The sequence below is a fragment of the Lacerta agilis genome, chromosome 1 (genome assembly GCF_009819535.1).
Source record: "Lacerta agilis isolate rLacAgi1 chromosome 1, rLacAgi1.pri, whole genome shotgun sequence".
Lineage (NCBI taxonomy): Eukaryota > Metazoa > Chordata > Lepidosauria > Squamata > Lacertidae > Lacerta > Lacerta agilis.
In genome coordinates this window covers 121,092,944-121,120,732 of record NC_046312.1, presented here as the reverse complement: position 1 = coordinate 121,120,732, position 27,789 = coordinate 121,092,944, and the positions used below count along the sequence as shown (strand labels likewise).

Below are 27,789 nucleotides of genomic sequence, written 5' to 3'. Positions count from 1 at the left end.
AATGCTCTCAGGGAGCAGAACATGGTGCCATAATTTTGCATGTTGCTACAAAGGTTCTTCACATGACTTGAAGGTATGCAAAATTGTGGCCTCTGCACCTGATTCTTGAGATTATCTTTCATGTCATCTGTACGGCGCGGAGCCAGTTACAAAGCTATCCTGTGGAGATGCGATCCCAAGGAAATCATATTCAGTAAAAGGCATACAAGGATCGGACAACCATTGTTTGAAGAACTATTGTATTGTTTCTTCTATCAAAGCTCTCACCTTTTTTCTGCATACCTTTCCCATTTTAAATTGCAGATTTATTTTGTCTTGTGGCAACCCTAATTAAAATTAGACATGGATTAACCTTTCAATTTCTGGTTCGGGTCTCTTTCACATGTTTTCCCCACAATTCCACTCCATTTTGCATCAATCTGCGCTTTCTATAAATAAAATACATATTTTGTTACATTTAAACTGTCAAGAACTGTGGAATCTGTTTGGAGAGCTTAAGTTCGATCTGTACCATAAGTTTGAGAGGTGGGGTTCAGGACATTTCCGCTACATATTCACAAAGAGGTACCTTGGTTCTCAAACTTAATCCGTTCCAGAAGTCTGTTCCAAAACCAAAGCGTTCCAGAACCAAGGCTCGCTTTCACATAGAAAGTAATGCAAAACAGATTAATCCATTCCAGACTTTTAAAAACAACCCCTAAAACAGCAATTTAACATGAATTTTACTATCTAATGAGGCCATCCATAAAACGAAAGCAATAATCAATGTACTGTACCAAAAAATAAATAAGACAGTATTGTAGATGATAAAAATTAAAATTAATTTTTTTTCTTACCTGCACTGATGATAGTCATTGTTCGGATGGGGGTTTCTATCCATTCCCGCAGTCACACAATCAATCAGTAGCTGAACTGGGTTCCACACAGTCACAAAAACAAATTAACCGAAAAAGCCTCAAAAACAAAAATGCAAAATAAATAGCAAAATCAAAAGCACCAAACTTAATCTGTTCCACTAGTCCATTTGACTTCCGAAATGTTCGAAAACCAGGGCGCAGCTTCTGATTGGTGCAGGCGCCCCGGAAACAATAGCAGACAACCACAATGGACGTTCAGCTTCCAAAAAATGTTTGAAAACTAGAACACTTACTTCCGGGTTTTCGGTGTTTGGGAACCAAGGCGTGTGAGTACCAGGGTGCCACTGTAAAGGTGAAGGTAAAGGGACCCCTGACCATTAGGTCCAGTTGTGGACGACTGGGGTTGTGGCGCTCATCTCGCTTTATTGGCCGAGGGAGCCGGCGTACAGCTTCCGGGTCATGTGGCCAGCATGACTAAGCCGCTTCTGGCGTTCCAGAGCAGTGCACAGAAACGCCGTTTACCTTCCCGCCGGAGTGGTACCTATTTATCTACTTACACTTTGATGTACTTTTGAACTGCTAGGTTGGCAGGAGCAGGGACCAAGCAACGGGAGCTCACCCTGTCGCGGGGATTCGAATTGCCGACCTTCTGATTGACAAGCCCTAGGCTCTGTGGTTTAACCCGCCACCCACGTCCCACTGTACCTCTGTTTAAAACATTGCTTTGTCAATTTCACAATCTAGCTGGAACTTTCTAATCCTTAATGACTTTATCAGAGCAGACATTTGTTATTTTGTATACCATTTTCACATCTGAAGCACAAGTGTTTTCAAACAGAATAGATGACAGATCAATATTTAGTTGATCTTTAAGGTGCCTCTGGAATTATTAAAAAACATTTTTTTCTTAGTTGATCTTTATGGTGCCACTGGAATTATTAAAACATATTTTTTTCATCTTTCATCTTGTTATTTATTAAGAATAGATAACAATTATTGGTCTTTTTTCTTTAAGTGCCTCTGCTAAAGCAGAGTATCCCATTTAATAATATGCTTATTGTAAGCTCAGACTGTGTAAGAGGTGCTGCTTTTGAGAAAGAGGGGTAAATCACTTCCATTTGTTTTCTGTTGTAGAGCTGGTGTAGAGGTATTGTTCAATGAGCTGGAAGTCCCTGAAGAAGAATATTCCTTGGGTAGATCAAAAATATTCATCCGCAACCCAAGAACAGTATGTGAACCAATTTCCCCTCCGTTACAGCAAAGGCAACTTAAGTACATTTGTCTCTTTCCTCCTGCTCCTCCTCTTTCTTTACAATATATCAGAGTTTTAAGGCTAAATTCAGGTTGTTAAGTGATGAAGGGCTAAAGCTTTGGTTTGGGAAAGGAGAGAGAGAGAAAATAATCCAGCATATTTTTTTTAATTGTCACCGTGATATGCCATCTAACAATTGTATCACACATTCCTGAAAAAGTTGGCTTTCTGTGGGCCTCAGTTGCAGACAAAAAAAGCAGCTTGTTAAAGTTCGTTTGTTGCATTCCACCTTCCCTCCCTAGCTGTATTTTGACATTACAACAACTCTTAGTCCCTGCTAAATTACAGAATAGGAATGGACAATATGACAACATTTTATGAACAGACTGCTTACAGATGTAGACTTTGTTTGGATAAATGTGACAACATTTGGAATGTAGTAGGCTATTAACATCTACATATGTATTAGGATAATAACACTGTATCAGTTAATATAAAATCTATGGGAGTATATTACATTGCATTTTTGTATATACTGTATGTATATATTTCTTATACATATCTCTGCTCCTTTTTTAACCCAACTTTCACCCTCTTTATCACTTTATTTCTTTATAATAGAAATGTTAGTATTAAAACTTTAAAAAAGTATAGGAATGGATTGTTCCTAGTTTGAATTGCTGCTGGGGAATGCCCTTTCTGAATGCAGTCCCATGTAAAACTCCTTGCAGGCAAAAAGCTAGTACATCAGTGAGAGGTTCAAGCTTGCTCCCTGCAGAACTAGTTTTCCTCATGAGGATTTTTGATTTAAACATAGGGGGCGTTTAATATATTATCTCTGCACCCACATTGTCAAACTGGGCAGCCCGTTGTACCACCTCTGGTCTCTGATACCTCGCTGCCACCTCATTCTGCTGTGTGTGTGTGTGTGTGTGTGTGTGTGTGTGTATGTGTGTACAAAACCTAAAATAACTAAGGTGTCTAACATTTTACTCTTCCTCATTTCTCCCTCCCTTCCCCCCCCCAAAAAAACCCTGCATAGCTCTTCAAATTAGAAGATCTGAGAAAACAGCGCCTTGAGGATTTGGCTACCCTGATCCAGAAGATCTACAGGGGCTGGAAGTGTCGCACACGTTTTCTTCTCATGAAAAGGAGTCAGATTGTGATTGCTGCTTGGTACAGGAGATATGCAGTAAGAAAAGATTATATCTGGGGCTTTTTTTAATCCCGTCCCTTCTCAAGAGTTCAGTGCAGTTAGCAATACTTAGCAAAACAATAATAATAATTGTGACATCTGTGGTTAAACCAAAGTACCCAGTGAAATTTTAAAAATGGCTGTAAACTCAGAACTGTGCTCTGCTTTTGTAGTGAGTATTCTTGGAAGATGCTCAGGTTTGGACGTCGGTAAGTCTTGCCACAGCTTTGTAATCTTAAAGCAATTAGTTGAGGTATGTGTCCCTTGGTTGCTTTCAACATGCACTTTTAATTCAGCTTGAAAAGCCGTAGAAACAGCAGAAGAGCTCTTGGACCCAAAGCAGACATTGCTGCCTGGCTTGCTGCCTTAATCCTGATTCAGGTTCCAAATGCCCAGTGAAATCATGTTTTTTTTCTTTGCTTGGCTAAAATATGCCTCCAGGTGACATGTATAGAAGGAGACGCCTTGTGAACCGAGAGGCTGAGTTGATCAGAAACTGTCTTTAACCAGGTTTTGCTCATTGCCGACGTAACACTTAGCCATTGCCAATATAGACATGGTTTGCAAACCCGCTTCAAACCACGGTTTCAGGTGCTGGTTAGTGGCCAGTTATTGACCATAGTTTAGTTATTTAGACATAATGCCTAATCACGGTTCAGCGCTTTGCTCTTAGAAGTACAGTGTGCTTCTAGCAAACAGGCTGTACTACTCACCAGGGGCAGTCCCTACATAGCATGTGTCCCAAGTGTGTGTGACAAGCTGAGTATATTTCAGTTATGTAAAACTCTGACTCATTCTTGTTAAACTTTTCAATGCAGCAACAAAAGAAGTACCAGCAGATCAAGAGTTCTGCCATTGTGGTGCAGTCTTATATCAGAGGATGGAAGGTGAGAAAAAGTCAGTTCAGCCCCTTTGGTTGTAACTACATCATCCATGGCCAGCTGCTGCCTCTCCGTGCTAGAGAAAAGGGGTACTTGTACCTTTGTTTCATTTCCAGACATGTATTTGGACTCCTAGGTTGGCGCAGAGGCAGTGCAGGGGAATAAAAGTGTTAGACCCTCGTTGTTCACTTATTCTTACCTGTGAATCACACTCTGCCGTTGGAAACCCTTGTTGTTGTTTTTAAAAAGGATGTAATCAGTGGATTTACTGCTTTGCAGTGTAGAAGCAGCGACTGGGTTTCAGAAAGGCAAGTTGGACATGTGAGATGTAGGTCCAACCGTAACATTCTTTAAAAACAAATAGGAGTGCTTAGAATGTGCTGAAAGAATCAAAAATAAAAATCCAGTCAAGCAAAATGTGGTTTACCAGAATGCTGTTTGGATTATTCTTAAAATGATATGCTGTCCCCGCCCCTCTGATTTCATTTTGTTTAATTTAAGCTTTCACTTGAATCTGTTTTACGTGCATTTGCTGATGTATTTTGAAAACTTGAGTAGTTGTGGCTTAAAATCCCAAGCCACCAGTAGAATTAGATGGGCCTGGGAAATCTGGTTTAGGTGCCACTCCTACTCATGTATCAATAACTGATTAGAAGACCAGTGCTGTTACCCCTTTCCTCAGTAGCCTTGCAGTGCTGCCTGCTTTAGTGTCCTGAGGCCTATATTGTGGAAGACAACGGGCAACACTAGATTACACCAGAAAGGCATCACCACCGCCACCATCATCATCATCATCAAAATTTATACCCCACCCATCTGGCTAGGTTTCCCCAGCCAATCTGCAAAGCTCCCAATAGAATATTAAAAATGCGATGAAACATCAAACACTAAAAACTTCCTTAAACAGGGCTGCCTTCAGATGTCTTCTAAAAGTCAGATAGTTGTTTATTTCCTTGACATCTGATGGGAGGGCGTTCCGACAGGGTGGGCTCCACTACTCGCAGTGAGGGAACCGCCAGAAGGCCCTCGGCGCTGGACCTCAGTGTCCGGGCTAAATGATGAGGGTGGAGACGCTCCTTGAGGTATACTGGGCCAAGGCCGTTTAGGGCTTTAAAGGTCAGCACCAACACTTTGAATTGTGCTCGGAAACGTACTGGGATGGAATAATTATGAAACTTTTGCCTTGCCTGGGAGTTTGAAGTGGGCAGGTGGGCATCAAAGAGGGCACAGCTGTATTTTAAGTGTTAACTCTTCTTCGGCATGGGCTATTGCTGTTTCACAGGCTCGAAAGCTGCTCCGTGAACTCAAGCACCAGAAACGCTGTCAGGAAGCTGTTACGACGATTGCCGCTTATTGGCACGGAGCTCAGGTGAGGAAAACACAAGCCGGCTTCTGTTTTGTTTCCGAGCCAGCTGCATGGTGCAAAGGTTGCCTTTCGATGGAAAGAGTGGCAGAAACGTTTTCAGCTGCTGACTTGACTTCACTTGAATTTTCTCCACATCCCTCAGCCCACTCCAAGCTGTGCTTTTACACAAGTTTCAGCCTAAAAATCCAAGCACACACTTTTCATTTATTCCGTGTGAAACGGCTTCCTTTCTGTCCATTGGGGAAACTGAAGCAAACTCTCTTCTTTTCTTTCCTTGGTCTCTTTCAAAATTTCCCGCAATTCATTTTCAAATGCACCGCAGGCGCGATGGGAGCTGAGGCGGCTGAAGGAGGAGGCTAGGAATAAGCTTGCTATTGCTGTTATTTGGGCTTTCTGGCTTGGATTCAAGGTACTACATGCAAGCGTCATGTGCCCCCTTTCCCTTATCCCACTCACTTTTTTTTAAAGCAAGAATTAATCATTTGTGCTGGCTTACTAAACATGAGCATGCCACTGCTGATAGCCTTCCTTTTACATCTTTGCCCCACTTAACCTGAAAAAAATCCATAAACTTAAAAAAAAAAAAGTCCAGGCATGCCCAGCTGTTTAGCACTAATTGCTTGTTAACCAGCCATAAAGCATCTAGACTTAAAAAAGGGCTCTAAAATGCATTTAACTAAACTTGCATGTCTCAAAGCAAAGGCCCTTTTATAAGCATGCACATGCAGTAGTAATTTTATAGGTTCCCACGCTAAGAGCTGGGGGGGGGGGGAATGTTCTATTAATTAAATTCACAGCAGTGCGCATAGGTTCTAACCCATGTCCTAATATTTCACAATTTGTGAGAAAGTGTTGGGTTTTGTTTTTTTAACCCCAACAGAATTCTATGATCTAAATTTCTCATTTTTTTTTTAGTAAAAAACATGGGGCGTATCAAATGTCAGGCCTACAGGTGTCAAAGGGCTCTTCAGGGTCCTCCAATGTGGTCCATCGCACCTTATAACTTGGCGTTTATTGCCATCTTCACAGTGGCCATCATTGCGCAAAGGGACAAGCGGACTAATGGCTTGCTGCATGCCACCACATTGGGCTCCCTGCAGGGTTTCATTTAAAATTGGCAGCTCAGGGAGCGCTAGTGTAATTGGGAATTTGCTAACATTTGCAGCCAAGGTGTAGAACTGGGAACAGAAGCAGTCAGTAGACCGGGCAATGCGAGAGATCAAGCAACCAATTAACACTAAATCAGTTGCTTCTGGTAAATGAGCCACTATAACCCCTAGGGGGCCACTAAAATTTGTGTCCCAGGCTTTTTAGACTCGTCTACCCATTGTACCCCAGGGACGCGGGTGGCGCTGTGCATTAAACCACAGAGCCTAGGGCTTGTTGATCAGAAGGTCAGCAGTTCGAATCCCCGTGACGGGGTGAGCTCCCGTTGCTTGGTCCCTGCTCCTGCCAACCTAGCAGTTCGAGAGCACGTCAAAGTGCAAGTAGATAAATAGGTACCACTCCGGCGGGAAGGTAAACAGTGTTTCTGTGCGCTGCTCTGGTTCGCCAGAAGCGGCTTAGTCATCCTGGCCACATGACCCGGAAGCTGTACGCTGGCTCCCTCGGCCAGTAAAGTGAGATGAGCGCCGCAACCCCAGAGTCGTCCGCGACTGGACCTAACGGTCAGGGGTCCCTTTACCTTTACCCATTGTACCCAAGGGGCACATTGTTTGCCAGGTGTGAAAGGTGTATGTGAGCATGTTGGCATCTGAAACTGGTGCTTCGTGCTGATCCCCTGCTGCATCTGAGCGCGATGTAGATCTAGAGAATACTTTAAATATATGTAACCCTTTAGGATTTTGGAAATAATATTGCCGACATGATAGTTAACATCAGTCATATCTAAAAAAAAATGACACAGGAAAATCCCAAGAGGAATAGTCATACCAAAGGCTTATAGCAGGCATGTCCAAAGTCCGTTTTGGGGCCCTAATCCGGTATGCCAGTCGATTAAATCCGGTCCCCGCGGTGGTATATGTCCTGCCTGGGGTAAAAAGAAGATCAACTTAGGGGTAGAATTGTAAAAAAGCTCAACAACTTTGGGGTAAACTTGAATCCTAAGAAAAGCTCAACAACTTTGGTCGGCCGTCACGGATGTTCACTCCATCAAATCTGTCCTCTTTGAAAAAAGTTTGGGCACCCCTGGTTTACAATGAGCAACTGACCGTACAATATTGATACAGAGAAAAGAAGAAAACATGTGTTATGTAACAAACCAACCTCCCTAGAGAACGTTCTTTTGAAACAACTGCTAACTGTACTGAAGAGCCTTACCAAATGCGGTTGTACCTTAGGAAAATAAATGCCACCTGGAACATCACTATTTGCTGCAGCTGTTTTTTTTTTTAATTTTTTTTTGTATGGTAAAATGCTCAACTTAGGTGAAATGATTCAACTGTTTACTTTGGGGTTTAGTAGTGATATACCATAAAAAGTGGCTTGAGGGTTATAGGTTTAATTTGGAAAACCAAGCTGTTTTGTGATAGCTGGGATACTGTCAAAGTAAACAAGCATTGAATCACATCATGTGGTTGTTGGCCCCTTTGGAGTGGAAATTTACTTTAGGAAACAACTGGAAATTATCCTGCAAGATAGCTTTGACTGATTTGTTTGAGGGAAAGTGTTTTAATAATAATATATAATAATAATAATAATAATAATAATAATATAAAATACAGGTGAAACTCAAAAATTAGAATATCGTGGAAAAGTCTGTTTTCATTACCTACGGGAGTTTAATATATGAGATAGACTCATGACATGCAAAGTGAGATATGTCAAGCCTCTGTTTGTTATAATTGTGATGATTATGGCGTACAGCTGATGAAAACCTCAAAGTTGAAATTGTTAATTTGGGGTTCTCATCAGCTGTATGCCATAATCATCACAATTATAACAAATAAAGGCTTGACATATCTTGCTTTGCATGTCATGAGTCTATCTCATATATTAGTTTCACCTTTTAAGTTGAATTACTGAAAGAATGGACCTTTCCACGATACTAATTTTTTGAGTTTCAACTGTAGGTGCTTGGTATGACCAGCCTCTTGATCTGTAGAATTTCAAATGTTTATTTGATTTGGTGATCAAATTGCACAGGGCACTACCACCATCATGTAATTCAAACAAAACAAAACACATACACGCGGCATCTTCCCAAAAACACTTTAGGCATGAGGGTTCATAAACGGAACCCAGTTATGAAACAATCATCAACTGCTGACCATAAACTAAAATATCACTGAGAGTAAATTGATCATTGCCTGAACCCCAATGACACTGCAGTTCCTTCCAACATTCATATGCCATTTACTAAGAACTTAAATGTGCTTGTATGAGCTTCTATTTGAATACAGACTTAAGTGGCAGAGCATGCTTTTGTTACGGACTGCAAAATTTGCAAGACAAAACATTCTGTGAGATAAACTACAGTATGTATCAATGCTGCAGGTGCATAAAACAACCGTTTGAACTCTGTAGATGCCTGTCCTCTACTAACCCTAAAATACCAAAAAAGCAATAACAGAATCTCATGGCCATACAGAATGTGTAGATCTTTTAACATCCCTATATGTGTTACCCATTCCCTGTGTGCTGCACATACTGAAGTCATGTTGATGTGATGTGATGATGTCCATGTATGTCTCTGTGACTGTCAAAGAAGAAGCTCTTTTACAAGATTTTGGAAGAAAGCGCATTGACACCCCAAATTGTGTAAGGCTGGCATAAACTGGGATCCTTAAGTACTTCATGTTCAGACCTTAGTGTTTTAAGGGGATGTGTCCTAATGTTTTACCTGGAATAACAACCCTTTGGGCTGCAACTGTGCAGGAAGTTTCCCATTTAAAGTTGAGAGCTATGCAGCATTTGCCAGACCTAACATGCCACATGAGAGGGCCAGAACCCAGGGAATTTCTGCTACTCTTACTTCTCTTACCTGCCTTGGTGAAGCAGCGCTGAGGGAGGGGTCTGCTTGCACTTTCACCCTCTCTTCACCCTGTCATGCTGGGTTCTAAAATTTGAATACTGTTCTTCCATCTTCCTGTATTGGCTTGTTCTATCAGCGGGAGAATTCTGTTCCTGGTCATTGTGCTTACCTGCATCAGGCTGTCTCTGTGATTCACTGTCTAAACCTTTTAGGCTCGAAGGGAGTTGAAACGCTTGAAGGAAGAGGCTAGGCGTAAGCATGCTGTTGCAGTCATTTGGGCTTACTGGCTTGGACTAAAGGTACTCTCTTAAACGACTCCCTTATGTCAATAACGAACTCAATAAAAAGCGTGCTCTCTACTAACGCATAATCAAGCTCTGGTGCTGTGAGATTGCTCTAGCAAGCATGATCTTTAAGGAAATTATGCTTTCCCACAGACTCGTGGAAACAAGCAAACAAAATGGCATTGCAGATTATGCCAGACAACTTTATGTGTGTGCGTTTTCAAATCTATGCAGCTGGTTCAAAACATTGCTAATCTTACCAGCAGCGCGACTTATAATAAATAGTTTTAACTAAGGTGGGGGGGGGTCCATTGCAGCTATTGTCACCAGCTGGCTTTGGCGACAATTCAAGGAACTGCAAACAATTCTTTTCTGAACCACCTTTTGCTGTTGTGTGACGATAGCGCTCTGCTTTTGTTGGTACACGATTGTCCAGAATTACTAAACACTGAGTATGCTCAGTTTTCCTTCTAATGAGGATGGATCCCTGCCAGGTATTTCCTCCCGGCAAATGGATTGCGACTCATGTGCAGGGACTATTTGTGTGAGCGGATGCTTCCAGGGGATGGGGGCAAGGAGAGGAGGCTAGATATGTGACCGCTGCAATTTCTGTGGCTGCAGCAAAACTCCTCCTGCCACAGTCACAACAGGAATCGCAGCAGCCACACACAGTCCTGATTTGCATGTCACACTGAGCCAAATTACGGCTTAGTGCAGGTGTGGGGGAACCCTCCAGATGTTGCTGAAGTACAGCTCCCACACACCCCCGGTCATTGGCCATGTTTGCCAGGGATGATGGGAGCTGGAAGTCAGCAACATCTGAAGGGCCAGAGGTTCCCCCCACTGGTATAGTGGAGCCGTTTATGCATACAGGGTCCCCGAGCAGAGTTTGCAGGCACTTTGCAGCTCCCTGGTTCTTTCATGCCGATCTGCGGCCGAGCCAGGTTCTCTCATCGTTGACCATGACCTGTAAGCAACTTAGGCAAATTTCTTAAAGGTGCAACCCTATTAATAAGGGAATTGCCATTGATTCTTTATATTTGTGTTACAAGTCAAATATAGAAGCTGCTGTATGATTGCTGCCTTTTGCAGTGGCAGAGCTTATGCCCGCGCTGCCCAGGGCGGGCATGCTCCTGAGGGGTGTGGGGTGCAGAGGGTACCCTCCCAGGCACAGGACACTGCTCGGGTGCATGGAGCGGCGTGCCCACAGGGGCAGAGCAAGCCGCTCATGGCGGACATTCGGTGCGCCGCCCGCCCGCGACTCCCAAGCCTCTCCCAGCTGTCAAAACGAAGGGGGAAGGGGGGAATGCTGCCAGCAAAGTGGTGCAGCTCCCCCCTTCCCCCGACGGCTTGGGGTAGGCTTGGGAGTCGCAGGCGGCGCGCCAAATGTCACCCCCCTCGGCAAAGACACCCACCGCACCCCGCACCCTCTGGCTGTTTGTTAACCAGGCACTCAAAGATCAGAGCAAGTCATGCTTGATGTGGTTCTGCTCTCTCTTTCTCCCATTTACATGCTTTTGAAAAACTAAATGAATCTTATAGATACTACAGTTCAGCTGTTTCCTAAGAGCTGCCCTTTCTGAATATCTAGAAATCAAACACATATATGGTGTGGGTTGGTGGGGGTGGGTGTTCTCCATTTTATTACGAACCTGATAATGTCATGTAGGGATAATGAGGACTTCTTCTCAACCTGTGTTTGGGTCGTACCACTTCAGACACCCGTGACTGAATGCTTCTCTACCAAACATTAATATGCACAAAGAAAACAGGAGCCAGCTGTCACTTCCTGCGTGTGACCCAATGGGGCTCTTAGGAGTTTATGGAGCCTTGGCCAGTGAGCAGTCGCAGGGGGGCAGCCAAGTTCTGGTTTTCTCCCCACCCTCTCCCCTTGCAAAATTACTGTGGGTGCTTAAGCATTGCCATTTTGGAAATAGCCCCTGACTACATGGAATAGTGTCTTACTTTGGTTCAGGAGGGTCCCTGGTGCTATAATTTCTAGTGTGGGTTGGAGCTGCATGGCAAAAAATTGTGTCTTTGCTAGCCAGGGTGGGAGTGGGAGTATAGAAACCTCTGCTTTTTCTGGGACTGGGATATTTCCTTGTGCAAAGGTAGAAGTTGCACCTATTACGACATGCCCTTAATACCTCTAGCCCCCATGTTTCCCAACATGGGGCACACGCCCCACAGGGGACCAGTTTGATTGATTCTTAAGGGAGGCAATTCGAGAATGAGTTATTAACAGTGAAATGGCTTTTTAGGCTTCCTCCACCTGAATAGGAGTTCACTTTTGAATAATAAGAATTATAGTCATGGGGGGCGGCGGTCAGGATTTTAGAGATGCGTAGGTGGGGCATGGCCAAAAAAAGGTTGGGAACCACTCTAGCCTCAACCATGTTTTTCCTCTGACCTCACCCCCCACTTGTATGTGAACCCAAAAAAGTTGCTTATCTATTTATTTATTACTTACTTATTTCATTAAATGTATACACCGCTTGATTGTAAAAACAAACAAACAAACCAAACCTCAAAGCGGTTCACAAAGATAAAATGGTAAAATCAAGAAAAATTGGCAATCCCACTTTAAAACAAGCAAACATTAAAATACTTAAACAGATTCAAGTTGCCTCAACTTTCTAAGCACCTGCATAGGCATGTCTAAACAGGAATGTTTTAGCAGGTGCCAAAAAGTGTACAGTGAAAGTGTTTGCTTGACCTCAATAGGCAGGGAGTTCCAGAGTGTTAGACGGTGCCACACTAAATGATTGAGTTCTTACAAATGATGGAATGTGGCAATTGGATTCCAAAAGATCACCACCTGGTATAGAGAGAACATTCAATCATCTGAGTCCTTACCTGTAAACTGAACTGATACCACCCAAACTCAGGTTTCCTGATAATAATAAACACATCCAGAAATGCTAAAGCCTCTTAAGTAGTTAATGAAGATTTTTATTTTGCCTGTGTTTACCCTAACTTTTGTAATTGGGGGGGGGGGGACACACCTAGATTGTGGTCTTGCCTCTGCAGAACAACACTAAAAATTGTCTCCTTGGGATTTAGTGTGCTACTTATGCTTATGAGAAGAAAACAAACACAAAAGCTGAATATTTACTCTTGAGTTTTTAATTTCTCAGGTTCGTAGAGAGTACAGGAAATTCTTCCGGGCCAACGCTGGAAGGAAGATCTACGAATTTATACTTCAGAAAATTGTACGTTTCCCTCCCTCCTTATACAATTACTGCAGCAATCACATTCACCTGCAGCCATTCATTAGAGAAGAATAGCAAACACAATCATTTGAAGATGTTTTTTCTCAACATATATAAGATGGGCTGATCGGAGGAATACATAGTACATAGAGAACAACACTACTTTATTAATGTTTTTTTTTACTTATCAGTGCTGCAGATGGCAAAGTAGACTGCATTTAACCAAAAACAAAAAGTTGCTCAGCTCCTCGCAGAAGGAGCAGGAGTACATGAGCCCATGCCTTGCTGTGGCTTAGTCTTGTAATGCTAAACTGTGGGTTGGTGCCAGTGTTGAGAACCTTTGTTTCTTCAGGTAATTGCTCAGCTACAATTCCCATTACCCATGACCATTAGTCATGCTTGCTGGGATTAGTGGGAGATGTAGTTCAGCAACATCAGGAAGACCCAAAGGTTTCTTGCACCTGGGTTTAGTATCACATCAGAACCAGCTCATTGGCTTAGTAAAAAGTACAATGCTTTTGCACTCAGTTGTTGCCAGCAGCAGTGTAGTATCTTTTTGTGTAAATGAAGCTGGATGTTGATTTGCTAGATCTTGTGAATAGGGAATGTGGTTGTATGAAGCCTGCTTGAATAAATTTTTTTTAGTGATTAAAAAACAACAACGGCTTGCTTAATTTTTCTTACCATAGATGCAAAAGTATTTTTTGGAAATGAAGAATAAGATGCCTTCTTTATCGCCAATCGATAAAAACTGGCCAGCAAGGCCTTATCTCTTCTTGGATTCAACTCACAAGGAACTGAAGAGGATATTCCACTTGTGGAGGGTAACCATATAATACAAGAGTTGACATTATTTGTTTGTTTGTATTTTTGTTTATAGTCTATTCTACCTTCTACTCTCAGGCACTCAAAGCAATTTAAATAATAATAGAGTATTTTGTTTATTGATGTTGTATGAAACAGATAGAAACATAAACATGAAGCATTGGAACACCTGAACAAGTAAAATACAATAAAAGCCATTAATAAAGGACCGGGGGGGCCAAAACATGCAGTGGTCCTTACTTTTCATTAGAAGTGTCTCAGCAAAAATATATGCATTTCAGAGGCTGTAAATAGTTTCAAATGGCATCAGTCCAAAGAGACTGAAATTGCTCTTGGGTTTCATTTGTTAGCGGGGAGCTAACATTTTCTCCCCGTGAAAAGGTAGTGCCTTTAATCTTCCTTAGTAGCGCCTGTATAGTCATCAATCTTGTGAGAGAAGGTAGCTGTTAAATTCTATTTACAGAAAGCTTAAAAGTGTGACTGCCTTTCTGAACTCAAGGAAGGTCCAACCTGGGAACTGTGCACACGCTATTTGGAACTTCCAGATAAACTGGTTGAATTCGGGAGTTTCTGTTCTCTCTCGCTCTTCTCTTCCCTCCACAGTTTAGTTTAGTTGCTGAAGATGGTTGAATCAAAATGAGAAAAGTGTAAGCAACAGTTCTTGAAACAACCCTCTGGGTGATTTCCATATTTCCCCATTAATCTACACTTTCCCCAGCCATTGGAATTTCCTTCAGCCTCGTATTCTGGCCTGTATGTTACTAATTAGTTTTATGAGGCAGCGGGAACATGTGAGCATATCTGTTCATCCTGCGAGATTTAGTCAGAGGCGTTATTTAAGAAGCAAATGGTAGCCAAGTAGTTTTTTTGATTTTTTTTTTTACATTTTGATGCCCTGCCTAGGTTGTCTTGTGATGAATGTGTGTTCACAGGGAAACAGGTAGAAAATGAGGTACTTCTTGAGGAGCTGATTGCTACGTTTATATAATTGCCCGTGGGATGTGACTGATTCAATCCAGAAATCCATTAAAATTGGCTTCTTATGCACAAAGGGAATAGCAAGCCATGGCCGCTCTTCGGAAGCCACTTTCGAAGAATAACTTTGTGATTCATCTGTAATGCTGTTTTTGTAGTGTAAAAAGTACCGGGACCAGTTCACAGACCAGAAGAAACTGGTTTATGAAGAAAAACTGGAAGCTAGCGAACTCTTCAAGGACAAGAAAGCTTTATACCCAGCCAGGTAACGAGCCGTTGGGAGGCCTTTGCTGAGGCTGCAAGATTGAAATGACCTTATTTCATATAGATTGAGGGGAAATTTGCTAGAAAATCCTACTTATCTCTACTAGCAGATGCTGCCCGTTGTAGGCTTTCACAACTTTGCTTATCTCCATGGACTTGCCCGGAGAGCTTATATTACATGGATTATTGGCTTAATAAAATAGTTCTTCCAATGGCTTTACATCTGGAAAATTGAATCTAAGTTGGTTAAGCACACTGAACACGCCACGTACAAAGCTATCGAATTTAGGTACTATGTAGGTTTCAAATGAATGTTACATTAAATCTCAACTTTTTTTAAAAAAAAACAACTTTATGCCCTTCCCCATTTCTCCCATGCCAAAGTGCAAGAGAGGGGATTATTGAAACCTAGGAATGAAGAAGCTTTCTAGGAGATGCCTCATCATTTTAAAATTACACACTTCCCATGAGTGTTTTGTGTTGTATGTGTTTGCATCTTCGAGAGGCCTGCCTGGTATCAGTCAGCAACTCACACAAATATTCTGAATTTTTTTTTTTTTAAAAAAACCTTGCATTCTAGGGAACCTCTGTGTGGAGCAGGGATTGATAGATTATGGAAATGTAGATCCCTGCGTGACGACCGTGGAAAATGCAAGTTTCATGCTAGGGATTATTAGGGAAAGGAATGAAAATAAAACTGTCAATTCAGTGATGCCCTGGAAAAGACACAGAAAAAGGAGCAAGGCCTCTGTGAAGACAGACCACATCCATATCCATTGAAGCTCCTAGTTTAGTTTACGGGGGGAAAGGGACAACACAATAGTGGTTTATAAAGTTACATGTGGTTTTAAGGAATTTGAGGTGTGATAGCTTTTTCTCCTCTCGTAATACAGAACTTGGGGGTCATCCGGTGAAAATTAATTAGTGGGTGATGCAGGATAGACACAAGCAAGGACTACTTTGAACACAGCCCATAATTAACTTAAGACGTGTGTTCGGATACCACTCAGGTCTTTTTTTCACTTCGGTATTAAAACAAGCAGCCAAAGTCAAGTTCTTTATCTTATCAGTTTCTTAGACAGGTAGGAGCCGGTAGTCATATGTTTGGATGAATCTCGGGCAGCACTCCTTGTTCCAGACAGTGGTACACACAGTTCATATTGCTTCAGGGGTTGTAAAACTGTCTGCATTCTTTCTTCCTTTGGAAGCGGGGGGGCGGGGGGGGAGAATCTAATGCAAAACGACGACAAAAAATTGGGAATCTTAATAAATGTTGTAAGAAATTTTTTCTTTTTGTAATTAAATATATGCTGGGTGTCTGTTTTGTTAGAAAAGTCCTCTGACATGGTTGTGGATTAGACTCCTGGGCTACATGTGTTCTTCTCACTGGGTTTTGCTCTCGGAGTTTGTACCCCAGTCTCAGTTTCCCAGAGGAAGAAATGAGTCTAAAGTAGCCAGAAGTGGTAAATTGCTACATCACAAATACACATGTCACACACAACTGGATTTCCTATGAGGCAAAGATCTGAGGGGCAAAGGATTTTATTTTATTGCCCCTGCAGGGTCTAAATTTTTCCTGCTGATTATAATGTAGAGGCATGGCTCCCTTAATAGTAGGGGGAAATTGAGTGTACAGGAAACCCAGAAATTCTTCACCAGCCTAGGGAAATTCTGGGGGCTGAAAATCTCATCGCTCCTTTCAGGTTGACCTTAGTGAGCCAGCAAAGTTCTCTTCCAACCCTGTAATATTAGTGATGATGATAACAACAGCAATTTTATTATTTATAACCCCCCCCCCCAATCTGACTGGGTTGCCCCGGCCACTCTGGGCAGCTTCCAGCAAAATATTAAAAAACACACATAAGAGAACTTTGTCAGCATCTCCCATTAAATGCTCCCTAAACAGCTCAGGACCACAATACTTCAAAGATTGCCTCCCCGCACATGTACCGACCCAGATCCTTGACCATAACCTGAGGCTATTCTTTGTGTGCCTCCTCCACGAGAGCTCTGGAGGGTGGCACCACAAGAAAGGGCCTTTTCTGCAGTGGCTCCCTGCTTGTGGAATGCTCTCCTCAGGGAGGCTTGCCTGGCACCTTCACTGCATGTCTTTAGGTGCCAGGTAAAAACATTGCTCTTCTCCCAAGCCTTTTGATAATTACTGGGTAATTACTGGATAATCAAACAATCTATGGCCTTTTAAACTTGGGGTGTGTGTGTGTATTGTTTTTGTTTGTTACTGCGTTAGATATTTCTCTGTTTTTATATCGTAAACCGCCCAGTGATTCCCGGATGAAGGGCAGTATAGAAATTTAATTAATCACCAGGCAAGTGGCTGTTTGCAAGCTCGACTAAGGGCATGTCAGTGGAGCCATTTTATGAGCTTTCTTCATCTCTTTATTTCTGTTGTCTCCCTCCAGTGTTGGGCAGCCTTTCCAAGGGGCTTACCTCGAAATCAGCAAAAACCCCAAGTATAAGAAACTAAAAGATGCCGTGGAGGAAAAAATCATCATTGCTGAAGTAGTAAACAAAATCAACAGAGCAAATGGAAAGGTAAAATAAATAAATAAATAAATAAATAAATAAATAAAGCTTATACCCAGTGAGATTCACTTTTTGTTCCCTTTGACTTGTGTTACATAAGCTTATTACTGTGTGAAGGAAAAGCAAAAAATGTTGCTCTTAATAATCCGGTGTCCCCAGTGCTATAGGTCCTTAATTCTAGTTTGCCTTATTTAGAATAGCTATTCCCAATGGTGATGCATAAGCATCAATGAGACTTGTGACTTATCCTGTCCCTAGGTAACTAGATCCTTATTCCCATTTTCGTAGCCATTTTGTAATTCATTCCCCCACTTCAAGATAGCGAATTCATTTGGAAAGGGTGCCCCTTTCGCCACTGAACCAAAATGGCTGCTACTTTTGTCACGTAGACTTGAAAAATCTTGGGACAAGCCAGATCTTGAAGTTGCATTGATTTTTTAATAGTTACCCCTATGTATTAGCCCCATGAATAATCCCTGTCATTCTTCCTCAGTGCACTGCTAGGATTTTCTTGCTCACAAAAAACAATGTGCTGCTTGCCGATCAGAAATCAGGGCATATCAAATCAGAGGTTCCTCTAGGGGACGTCACTAAGGTGTCCATGAGCTCCCAGAATGATGGCTTCTTTGCTGTGCATCTCAAAGAGGTAGGTATGAAATCCTGTATTATATGAGCAAACGTTTCATAATTCAGAACTCGTGATGGTAGTAAAGCACAGCCTATACAGAATAAAATAGGAATTTTCTGCTATCCCGCTATCTGCACGCTGTGTGTGTAAATACATAATGTTTCCTTTGAACTGCCACCCACAACTACAAGTTTACTATACTTTCAGCCCCTTCCCTATTTCCCCCCATTTGAACAACATATAGCAACAATAACTTGTCCAGTTTCCTCTAAAGTTTAATATGTACTATGTACAGTGGAACCTCGGTTTTCGAACGTAATCCATTCTGGAAGTCCGTTCGACTTCCGAAACGTTCAAAAACCGAAAATCAAAGTGCTGTCACCAAAGTGAATGGTGAAAATGTAAAAACATACTGCAAAAGCCATTCAACTTCCAAGACGTGTTCAAAACAGAAGCATTCACTTCCAGGTTTTCGGTGTTCGGCTTCCGAAACGTTCGGCAGCTGAGACGTTTGAAAACTGAGGTTCCACTGTAGTACATAATAATTTTATCTGCGTATTATAAATTTTAACACGCTGTCCACAGGGATCCTTGTGTTGTGGGCAGAATAAAAGTATTTTCCGTCTCATTTGTAAAGGAAAAGAAGGCGAAGCACGTTTCACCAAAAACTTCCTTCCTTGAAGTGCCTTCTGTGCTGAGTAAGGCACATTACAAATATTATTTAGCCAAACTTCAATAGGGATTTCAATAGATTGTTTCCAGTACTGGGCTTTGATTAATCGGGCTGCTGATAACAGAAAAAATGCTATGGGCTTATCCACACTTATCCTTTGCCAGCCACAACTCCACACTTTTCTTTTTGCAATGATTTTTCTTGGATTTTCACATAGACATATTATTTACACATCTGATTATTACATCTTATTTTTCATAATTATATACAGATGGTTTCTGAACTATTTGTTACTTCCAAAAAAAAAAGGAAAAGGAAAAAAGGGTGGGAAGGGGAAAAAAGAAAAGAAAAGGAGAAAAGAAAACTTCCCCACTTCCTTCTTCTGTTATTTTGGTAGTCATTCTCAATTTATGCAGTTTGGACCTTCCTTATTCAATTGATCATTTTACAAATGCTATTCCAGTGGTTACAATCTTCTAGCTAGCCATTTCCGTATTTTCACCATTGTCTTTCATAAAATATCCATATACTCAATTTATATCCAATATCTATACATTGTGTTGCTTTATTTTTTCCTTTATATTTTCCCAATAAAAAATATTATCATTTCATAGTTGTTATCACTTTTCTCCATTATCTTACATATAGTGTCAATGTATTTTAATTGTATCTATCAACCATACATTGTATTTTTCTTTCATTGTTCATTCCCAATAAAGAATTTTAAAGTTTAGTTATGAGTTTCAATTCAGCCTGCTGATATTCTCATATTCCATACATCTTATCCATGTACATCAGAAATTTCCCCCCATTCCCTTTCATATATTTTGTTACCTTGCTGTCGAGTTTTGATGTTAATTTAGATATTCCTGTATACTCCACCATTTTCTGACGCCCTTCCTCCATTGTTGGAATTTGTTGTTGTTTCCAAACCTGAACTACAACTCCACACTTTAAAGCTCCGTGTCCAAGTGCTCTTTTTTCCACTCTCTTTCCCCGTGAAAACCTGCTCTCTAAAGCTGAAGTGCAGCAAACAGCAATTCAGGTGTTCCCATGGACTGCAGTTTGCTCAGAATCAGCTGCAAAGAACTGGTTTTCATGGGGAAAGCTGTGGGGCAGGAAAAAATAGTGCCGGGAAACAGAGCGCTAAAGCTGGGAGGAAAGCTAAGTGCGGATAATCCCTGTTTGAATTTGGATCGAATGATAATGTGCGAGTTTCCTTTTCTGTGCCAGGGATCTGGAGCAGCTGGGAAAGGGGACTTCCTGTTCAGCAGCGACCACCTGATTGAAATGGCCACGAAGCTTTACCGCACCACGCTCAGCCAAACCAAGCAGAAGCTCAACATTGAAATATGCGATGAGTATGTCCTGGCATTTGCCCACTTTAAGTAGCTTCTGCTGGGAGAATTCGAAATGACTCTAAATGAAAAGATTGAAACTGATTTAATAATTTGAAAACAAACTGAAGGTTAGAAATATGAAGGCCGATGAGAAACAATCCACCATGGAGAGGCAGGGAAAGCATGTGGAAGCAACAGTCTTGAAACTGTTTAGCGAGGGGGCCACCACAGAAGTGGCCACGCTCTGCTCTCGATTTCTCTAACCAGCCTGACTACAGTTGTAAGTCTGGGAAGCTGGTGTTAGGACTCCTCCCTACACTAAGATAGTTTTCAAAAAGAACTTCATTTATCCCTTTGCTGCCTTATCGTGCATTGCTCCCTAACAATATCCAAAGCCTGCCCTCATGACATGGGTCAATGGCCCATCTGGTTGTATGATTTGGATTTTTGGGTCTCTTTCTGCTATTTGAGCAGGGAGGCACATTTATGCTTTTAAAACAGTCTTTTCAGGAGTTATTTCTTAGCCCCAGCTTCATCTTGACAATTTGACTGGCACTTAGTAATGTGCGGAACATAATTGATTCCACTGCATGAGCAGTTTTCTTACTCTTCCTTTGAATAAGAGGCGATAAAATCAGAGTCCCCTAGTAATCTTGGTGTGTGTTCTTGTAAAATGGGGGTCTTATGCATTCCATTACTTTCTCACCCGTTTATTGCTATAGAATTACTTGCTCGCAGGAGGGTCTGGAAGAAATGGAGGCTTGTGAATTTTCAGATGACTTATTTTTGGCGTACGCTGAAATGTCAGCGCTGATGGTGTTTTGGAGCCCTTTTATGCAATGGGGGGAGGGGGAATGCATTTAATCTACTAGTAAACCATAATTGTCAATAGCCTTTCTTTTCAAAGGTGCCAGACTTGACCAAAATTAAATCTGTGTGTGCTTGGTAAATACTTAGCACACTGGATGAGTCTGTTTAAAGCAACTTATGTGATGTAACCCTGCAGGTTTGATTCCTAATGATGCAAACAAGGCCAGACTATGGTAATCCCTAGTGTACAACTACTTGTGTTCACATTTGTGTAGGTAGGGGGACTGCTAGTTCTACAAACCATTGAAAAGGAGGTATACAGGACTCGCAGGGACCGTGTGAGCTTATGGTCTTCAAACGCAGTTATGGTTGTGCTTAATCGTCGCTCCTTTAGTCTAGCAATGACATATGTTTGTACAGTCGTACTTTGGTTTTCAAACAGCTTAGCTCTCGAACGTTTTGGCTCCCGGACGCAGCAACCGCAGAAGTGATCCGTTTTGTGAGCTGTTTTTGGAAACCGAACGTCCGGCGGGGCTTCCGGTTGGCTGCAGGAGCTTCCTGCAGCCAATCGGAAGCTGCGCTTTGGTTTCCGAATGTTTTGGAAGTCGAATGGACTTCCAAAACGGATTCCGTTCCACTTCCAAGGTACGACTGTATTACCAGGTGTCCCTTTTGGGCAGAGGGATCGAAAAGGAACTGAGGAGCAGTGCTTAACACCTTTAATTGGGGCTACTGCTCTGCCCCTAGAAACTGGATGAAAGGAGCTCAGAATATTAGTTGTGGGGCACTGCAGCTCAGGGACAGACCATGTGCTTTTGCTTGCAGAATGTCCTGGGTTCAATCCCCAGCGTCTCTGGGTAGGGCTGGGAAATATTCCTACCAAGATTCCCTGGAGCATGGTGAAAATATGAATAAATGTTGCTCGCTAGGACTTTATGTAGTTAACTGGTGTTTGGGACAGGATTGGTGTAACTCTGCAGACCATTAGCCACAGTTTTTCAGTCGCTGGCTGATGTGCCATTTATATATTTATTTAATCAGTTGTTCTTCTCCTGCCTTTCATGATTGTAATCCATCTAATGTGGATTACATGTTACAGTGCATTTTTTAAAAAAAAGTTTTAAAGCTATGATTTAGTTGAGGAAGAGAGAGAGAGAGAGAGAGAGATGCAATCCATCCCCAATGATGGATAGAGCACTCTAAACCGCTGACCACTTTTGCCATAAGGTTTTAGGGGAAGGGAGCAAGTGGATGGGAGTTCTGGGCTAATGACTCATCAGGGACTCCCAACTGGGTAGCTGGAAAGATGTACTCTGCAGAAGCTCTGGAAAGATCAGGCTCCTTCGTCCCAGGAGCTCTGCAGTTAGTTTGATTTGTGGCTTCTGGTTTAAGGCAAAAATCCTTCTGAAGTGTGCTAAATCCCCGTTGGAAGCCTCGTTTAAGATAAAATGCTGGAAAGAGAGGCTGCCTCTTCTAAAAGGTGGCGTGCTCTCCTGCTTTGTTACCAGTGGGATCTGTCAGTGCTAAATGGTGCTGTGATGTTTATCTTTATTGTTTCTGGAGCTGCTGTACCAAATGTGCAGGAGGGGAATATTCAATAACACTTAAACTAATGGTTTGCAAGCTACTGGGAATTTAGCCTAGCCATTTGGACGTAGGAAAGCCAAGAGAGGGGAGGGGGTGTCCAAGAATTCAGTTACACAACTTGGACAGGGCTGAGCAGGAAATAACGTGGTGACTGTGGAAAGCTGAATAATATGAAAACGAGGGGTTTTAGATATTAAATGGATTCAGATAAGCCCTAAATTATTATACAGCAGATACGTGGGTGCCAGGGCCCAGGTGTAGTCAGTTCTACCCTACCCGAACAAGATGTTTCTTAGAAGCTCGATTTTGCCTTATTATTTTTAACAAAGTCTTTCCAATGGCTGAGAGAACCCTCCAAATGTGATTGTGCAGTTTGCCGTAAGTTTTCCTTACATGCAACAAGGATTCATCAGCATGTTGTTTGAAAAGCAAGGCACCACCTACCCAAAGTTGAAATGCTAGTTTCAACTGGAGAGGGTTGGACACATGCCTTGCTTCCTCGTTGCAGTAAATGGGGTCTGAAAAGTGATTAATTTTGGCTGAATCGTGCCCATGGTGGTCACTTTTGTAGGACAGGGCCTGGTGTGTCGAGCAAAGAACCATTCAGTCTATCAGCAGCAAGGGAGAGGGACATTCTGGTGGGAGCAGCTAGAAGGGGGAGGGTTGAAATAGGTAGGAAGAAGGGACCAGGCCTTGGAAACGACATTGGAGCTATATGTAAGCATATACGTAGGAATAATTTTTTAATGGATCTCTGTGGGTGATTAGACACACGTGGAAGCAGGAACAGTGATTAAAATGATTAGCCAACATTGTGCCCTCCATATATTGTTGGATTCCAGCTCCCATCGGCCCCAGCCAACATGGCCAACGGTCAGGGATGGTGGAAGTTGTAGTCCCAACAACATTTGAAAGGTAACACAATGGCTACCCTTGGATGAAAGAATCTGTTGACGTTCAGAGGGCTGGGCTGCGTGGGAGGGAGGGAGGCTGTTTCTGAATTGAGGGATTTGGTAAGAGTAGTTCACAAATAGGACCAGGTTAGGTAGTACTCCTTAGAGTACACCTCATAGGAAAAGTGGGCCGTTTGTGGAAAATGTGGGCTTTTCAACTTCGTTTACTCTGCCACCCTCCAAAAAGCTTTCTTTTATTTGTCAGAATTGCTTTGACTTGACTTTAGAGCAGGGATCAGCAAACTTTTTCAGCAGGGGGCTGGTCCACTGTCTCTCAGACCTTGTGAGGGGGCGGACTATATTTTGAAGGGGGGGAAATGAACAAATTCCTATGCCCCACAAATAACCCAGAGATGCATTTTAAATAAAAGCACACATTCTACTCATGTAAAAACATGCTGATTCCCGGACCGTCCGCAGGCCAGATTTAGAAGGCGATTGGGCTGGATCTGGCCCCTGGGCCTTACTTTGCCTACCCATGTTTTAGAGGATTAAAAAAGAAAGACATCACAGAATACATTAGCTAGCAAAGATTTCATGACTTGAGAATAGAGAGCAGTCAGTTTGCAGTGAGCAATAAAGACCTTGCTTTTTTTCTGTCTTATGCAGAAGTGGGATGAATGAGTCTCTTAGTATCTTCCTTGTTCCATGAGACCCACCAGACGGGGTTGGTGAAATGTGTCCCATTTTGACTCCCATTATTTCCTCGCGTCAAGTGTGGCGGGGAATAAATATATCTGTACTCAATGTGCTGGAGGCTGGGATACAGCTGAAAAACATTTTGCGATTGTTTCAGCCGGCAGTAGAATTTCCGGCACACCACATTGAGCCAATCTTGAGCGTAAAGCCAAATTGTGACATTTTGTATTTATTCCAGTGCCTGCATTTTGATCTTATTTTTGTAAAAGCACGCTAAGTGCTGAAGGGCAACACAGTAAGTGTGTCAGCCAGGATTCCCCCCTTTCTTTCCTTTCCTCTGTATGATTCTCTCCTCTGTACTACATGCTCCAGTAACATCCAGATTGGATTGGATTGTTGCAACACACTCCACGTGGGGCTGCCCTTGTAGAGGATTCGGAAACTTCAGTTGGTCCAAAACGACTCTCAAAATATGAAGATTTCTTTAATCAAATAGCAGCCCCAGTAGTTGCTTTTTAAAAGTTACTTGGCCTGATACCCGAGATAGAAAATCTGGACAGTCTTCTTGTCTGCCCTCAACATTAATATTCCTATTTTTTTTAAAGCAAATATTTCGTATTTGTTTAAAAAACCAGTAAAAATGCAAACAAAAGTATCTGGTATTTGCAACCCGCTAATAACCCGTTAACAGAATGTACAACCTGCCTCACTGCCTGGTATAATCAAATTTTGGAGGTGGCTCACTCATTTAGCACTATGGAAGATAAGCAAAAATCAAGGGTGGCGGACGGGGGGGGGGAGAGTAGATTTGCAGTGAGTTACTGGGTAGGAATATCCAACACTGGCCATATTCAGGTCCATTGATTTTAGTATGTCTTCTCCAAGTATGATCAACGTGAGATAATCACCCTCTATTTTATTGCTAATATAAAGAGGGCTTGTGATGTGCTTACGCTTCTTGCTTTCTCCTTGCTGCTGCAGCCAACTGGGACGAACGCCATACCAAACTGAAACCTGTGTTTTTGCACCTCCTAGGTTCCTCGTTCAGTTCAGACAAGACAAAGTGTGCGTCAAGTTTGTGCGGGGCAACCAGAAGAACGGCAACGTGCCCACTTGCAAGCGAAAAAACAACCGGCTTCTCGAAGTTGCTGTACCTTAATTTATGCACACACTCTCCCTACAATTCTCCATAATGGTGCAATTTTACTCATTTGCTGGGGGTGTGTGTGGGATTTGAGGGAGGGGCAGTCTGCTAATAGGTGCGACTAACTTATTGACCCCCCCCTTTTTTTTTAGTTGTTACAGCTTTTGGTTGATTTTTATATACAGGCTTTGTGTGCTGACAGCATATTATAAACAGAAGGATGCTTTGTTGCATATAATTTCTGTGGTCATTCCTTACTTTTTAACGGCGCATATCGTAAACCCCGTACGCTTTCATGGCCCGTTCCTCATATTTATTCTTTGGAGCAGAATCCTTCGCCGCAGGCTATATAGACCCATTTCCACCCAACCGTATTCTGTGGCAGAGCTCAGTCCAAAGGGTTAATCATAAACCAGGACTGGAGAGTCTGGCAAAATTCTGGGGCTGCTGCAGCTACCTTGTTAATTGCAAACAGCACAAAGCACCATGTAATTTGATCTTTAATGGAATATGTGGGGCAGGAAACCCTAATTCTGCAAAGCAGAAGGAATGTACGACTGCATATGTAGCAGCTGCATATGGTTTTTTTTTTTTTTTTTTAATTTACAGTGCGGGTGGGGGAACCTAGCGTTCTGCATCAGGCTTTTTAATTGCCGGCTTTTAATGACTTATAAGACTAGGAAGCAGAAAGAGTCCATTAAAGAGGCAAGAAGTGCGTTAAACAGTTAACAATAGCCACACAACAGCGCAAGGCGTCTCTTTTGTTCTCTATGGGGTCCCCCACCCCTCTTTTAAAACAACCCTTCAATGTTTAAAACTCCTTAAAAAGCAGTTGTTTGCATGGGGAAACGAGAGGGCAAGGTATTTTACACTACGTGTCAAATGAAGGGATAGAGGAATTTTCTCTCTCTCCCCCAGATGTTGGCATGCGTGCTGTACAATGTGCAATAAAGCATTCATACAACTTGTGAAAATTATTTATAATAACTTCTGTGGGTAATAAAAGATGAGAGATCCTGCGTATTTGTTGTGAGGACTTAAGTTAGGCTAGTTCTATCTTAATGTTGAACGTTATCACTTTGGAAGAAGGGGGAATCATTTCGGTGGGGAGGTATGATGTACATAAATTTGATATTAATGATAAATAATTGTTTTAATTCTGTGCTGTTTGGTACTCTTGTGATAACCATATTTTTGTATTTCAACCAGTTTTATATAAGTTTGTGTGCCTGATATGTAATGTGTGCACAGAAACACTTTACAATCAAGAACTGCATTCTAAACTTCCTGAATGGAGATTGCAGCTTAAAGCCTTGTATAAACCAGGAGAATTAGCTGAACGCATTGATTATGGAGTATTGTTTTCCAGTGTTTAGACAGAAGTTAGCTAAAAGAGATCGTTGAATGTGACTGTTTGACTTGTTGATGTAAGGATGGTTTTAGATCTATTGTATTCTCAGACTGATGCAAGAACTTGCCGTCAAGGAGAGGTTTCTGCACAATATGTGCAATGCAAAAAACAAACAAACCCAAGTATAAATAAAGAGAAGCTTTGAAGCAATGGCTCGTCGTGTTTGGCCTTGGGTTATTTATTAGCCATCAAATACAAATATCTTTTTTTTAACAGTGCAGAGTAGAAAAATTAACGACAGCAGATCTATTGATAATATACAGTAGATTTTTTTCAGATGCATTTCTTAAATAAAAATCTCCCTGCATCTGGTACTTCACCCCATTTGATCTTTGGTGAAGTGGCTTCAGAAGAGCTTTTAACCACTTGAGCTCATATTAAATAGTAGCTTCACCATCTGAACTAAGATTCTTCCAATATATGGAGCTGAATGCGATCCCAACATCTCTGCATATTTGTGTGGCCATGGAACCTAATGATGCTATTCAGATGAAGAGGCAGGAGACCACACAGGTTGGTTTCTCAATGGCTGGGTCAGCAGGAAACAGGCCTAGCTCCCAGCCCAATAGTGCCCCCAAAATGAACCCATTTACTTTATCCCCATACAAGTGGGTGGGCGGGTATGATTAATTCATGTGGGAAAAGGAAAACACCATTAGTATTTAGAGGATCTGGCCGGGCAATATATCAATATATCGTCCAAAACCAGTTGAAGTCATATCATGATAATTGGTTTCATCCTTTGGACCCTGGCAATATATCGCAAGTCATGTGTGTGTGTGTTTACGCAAAAATCACTATGTAGGGAAACGTGAAGCCAGTCAATGCCCCTACAGAGCTCCATTCTTATTCAGACATATTGATATATTGTGATGTTTTAGCTGGTGATATATATATATTCCAATGTTGAAAACCGGATATCGCCCAGCTGTAGCTGCTACAGTGAGGACAACATTTGACCTGCTGCCTCGACCAC

The 27,789-nt window shown here is 42.0% G+C and overlaps 1 protein-coding gene across 1 annotated transcript in view; it reads left to right on the top strand.

Moving 5' to 3' along the window:
- Window positions 1-26,965, top strand: part of MYO1B (myosin IB) — a 105,698-nt gene extending 78,733 nt beyond the window's left edge. The window contains 13 exon segments of the mRNA XM_033169011.1: window positions 1,992-2,085; window positions 3,152-3,301; window positions 4,123-4,191; window positions 5,468-5,554; window positions 5,874-5,960; window positions 9,737-9,823; window positions 12,946-13,020; window positions 13,710-13,844; window positions 14,979-15,085; window positions 17,505-17,637; window positions 18,122-18,274; window positions 20,163-20,290; window positions 25,294-26,965. Of these exon segments, the coding sequence (XP_033024902.1) occupies window positions 1,992-2,085; window positions 3,152-3,301; window positions 4,123-4,191; window positions 5,468-5,554; window positions 5,874-5,960; window positions 9,737-9,823; window positions 12,946-13,020; window positions 13,710-13,844; window positions 14,979-15,085; window positions 17,505-17,637; window positions 18,122-18,274; window positions 20,163-20,290; window positions 25,294-25,417 (1,429 nt within the window). The 3' untranslated portion in view covers window positions 25,418-26,965.
- Window positions 26,966-27,789: the final 824 nt, after the last annotated feature.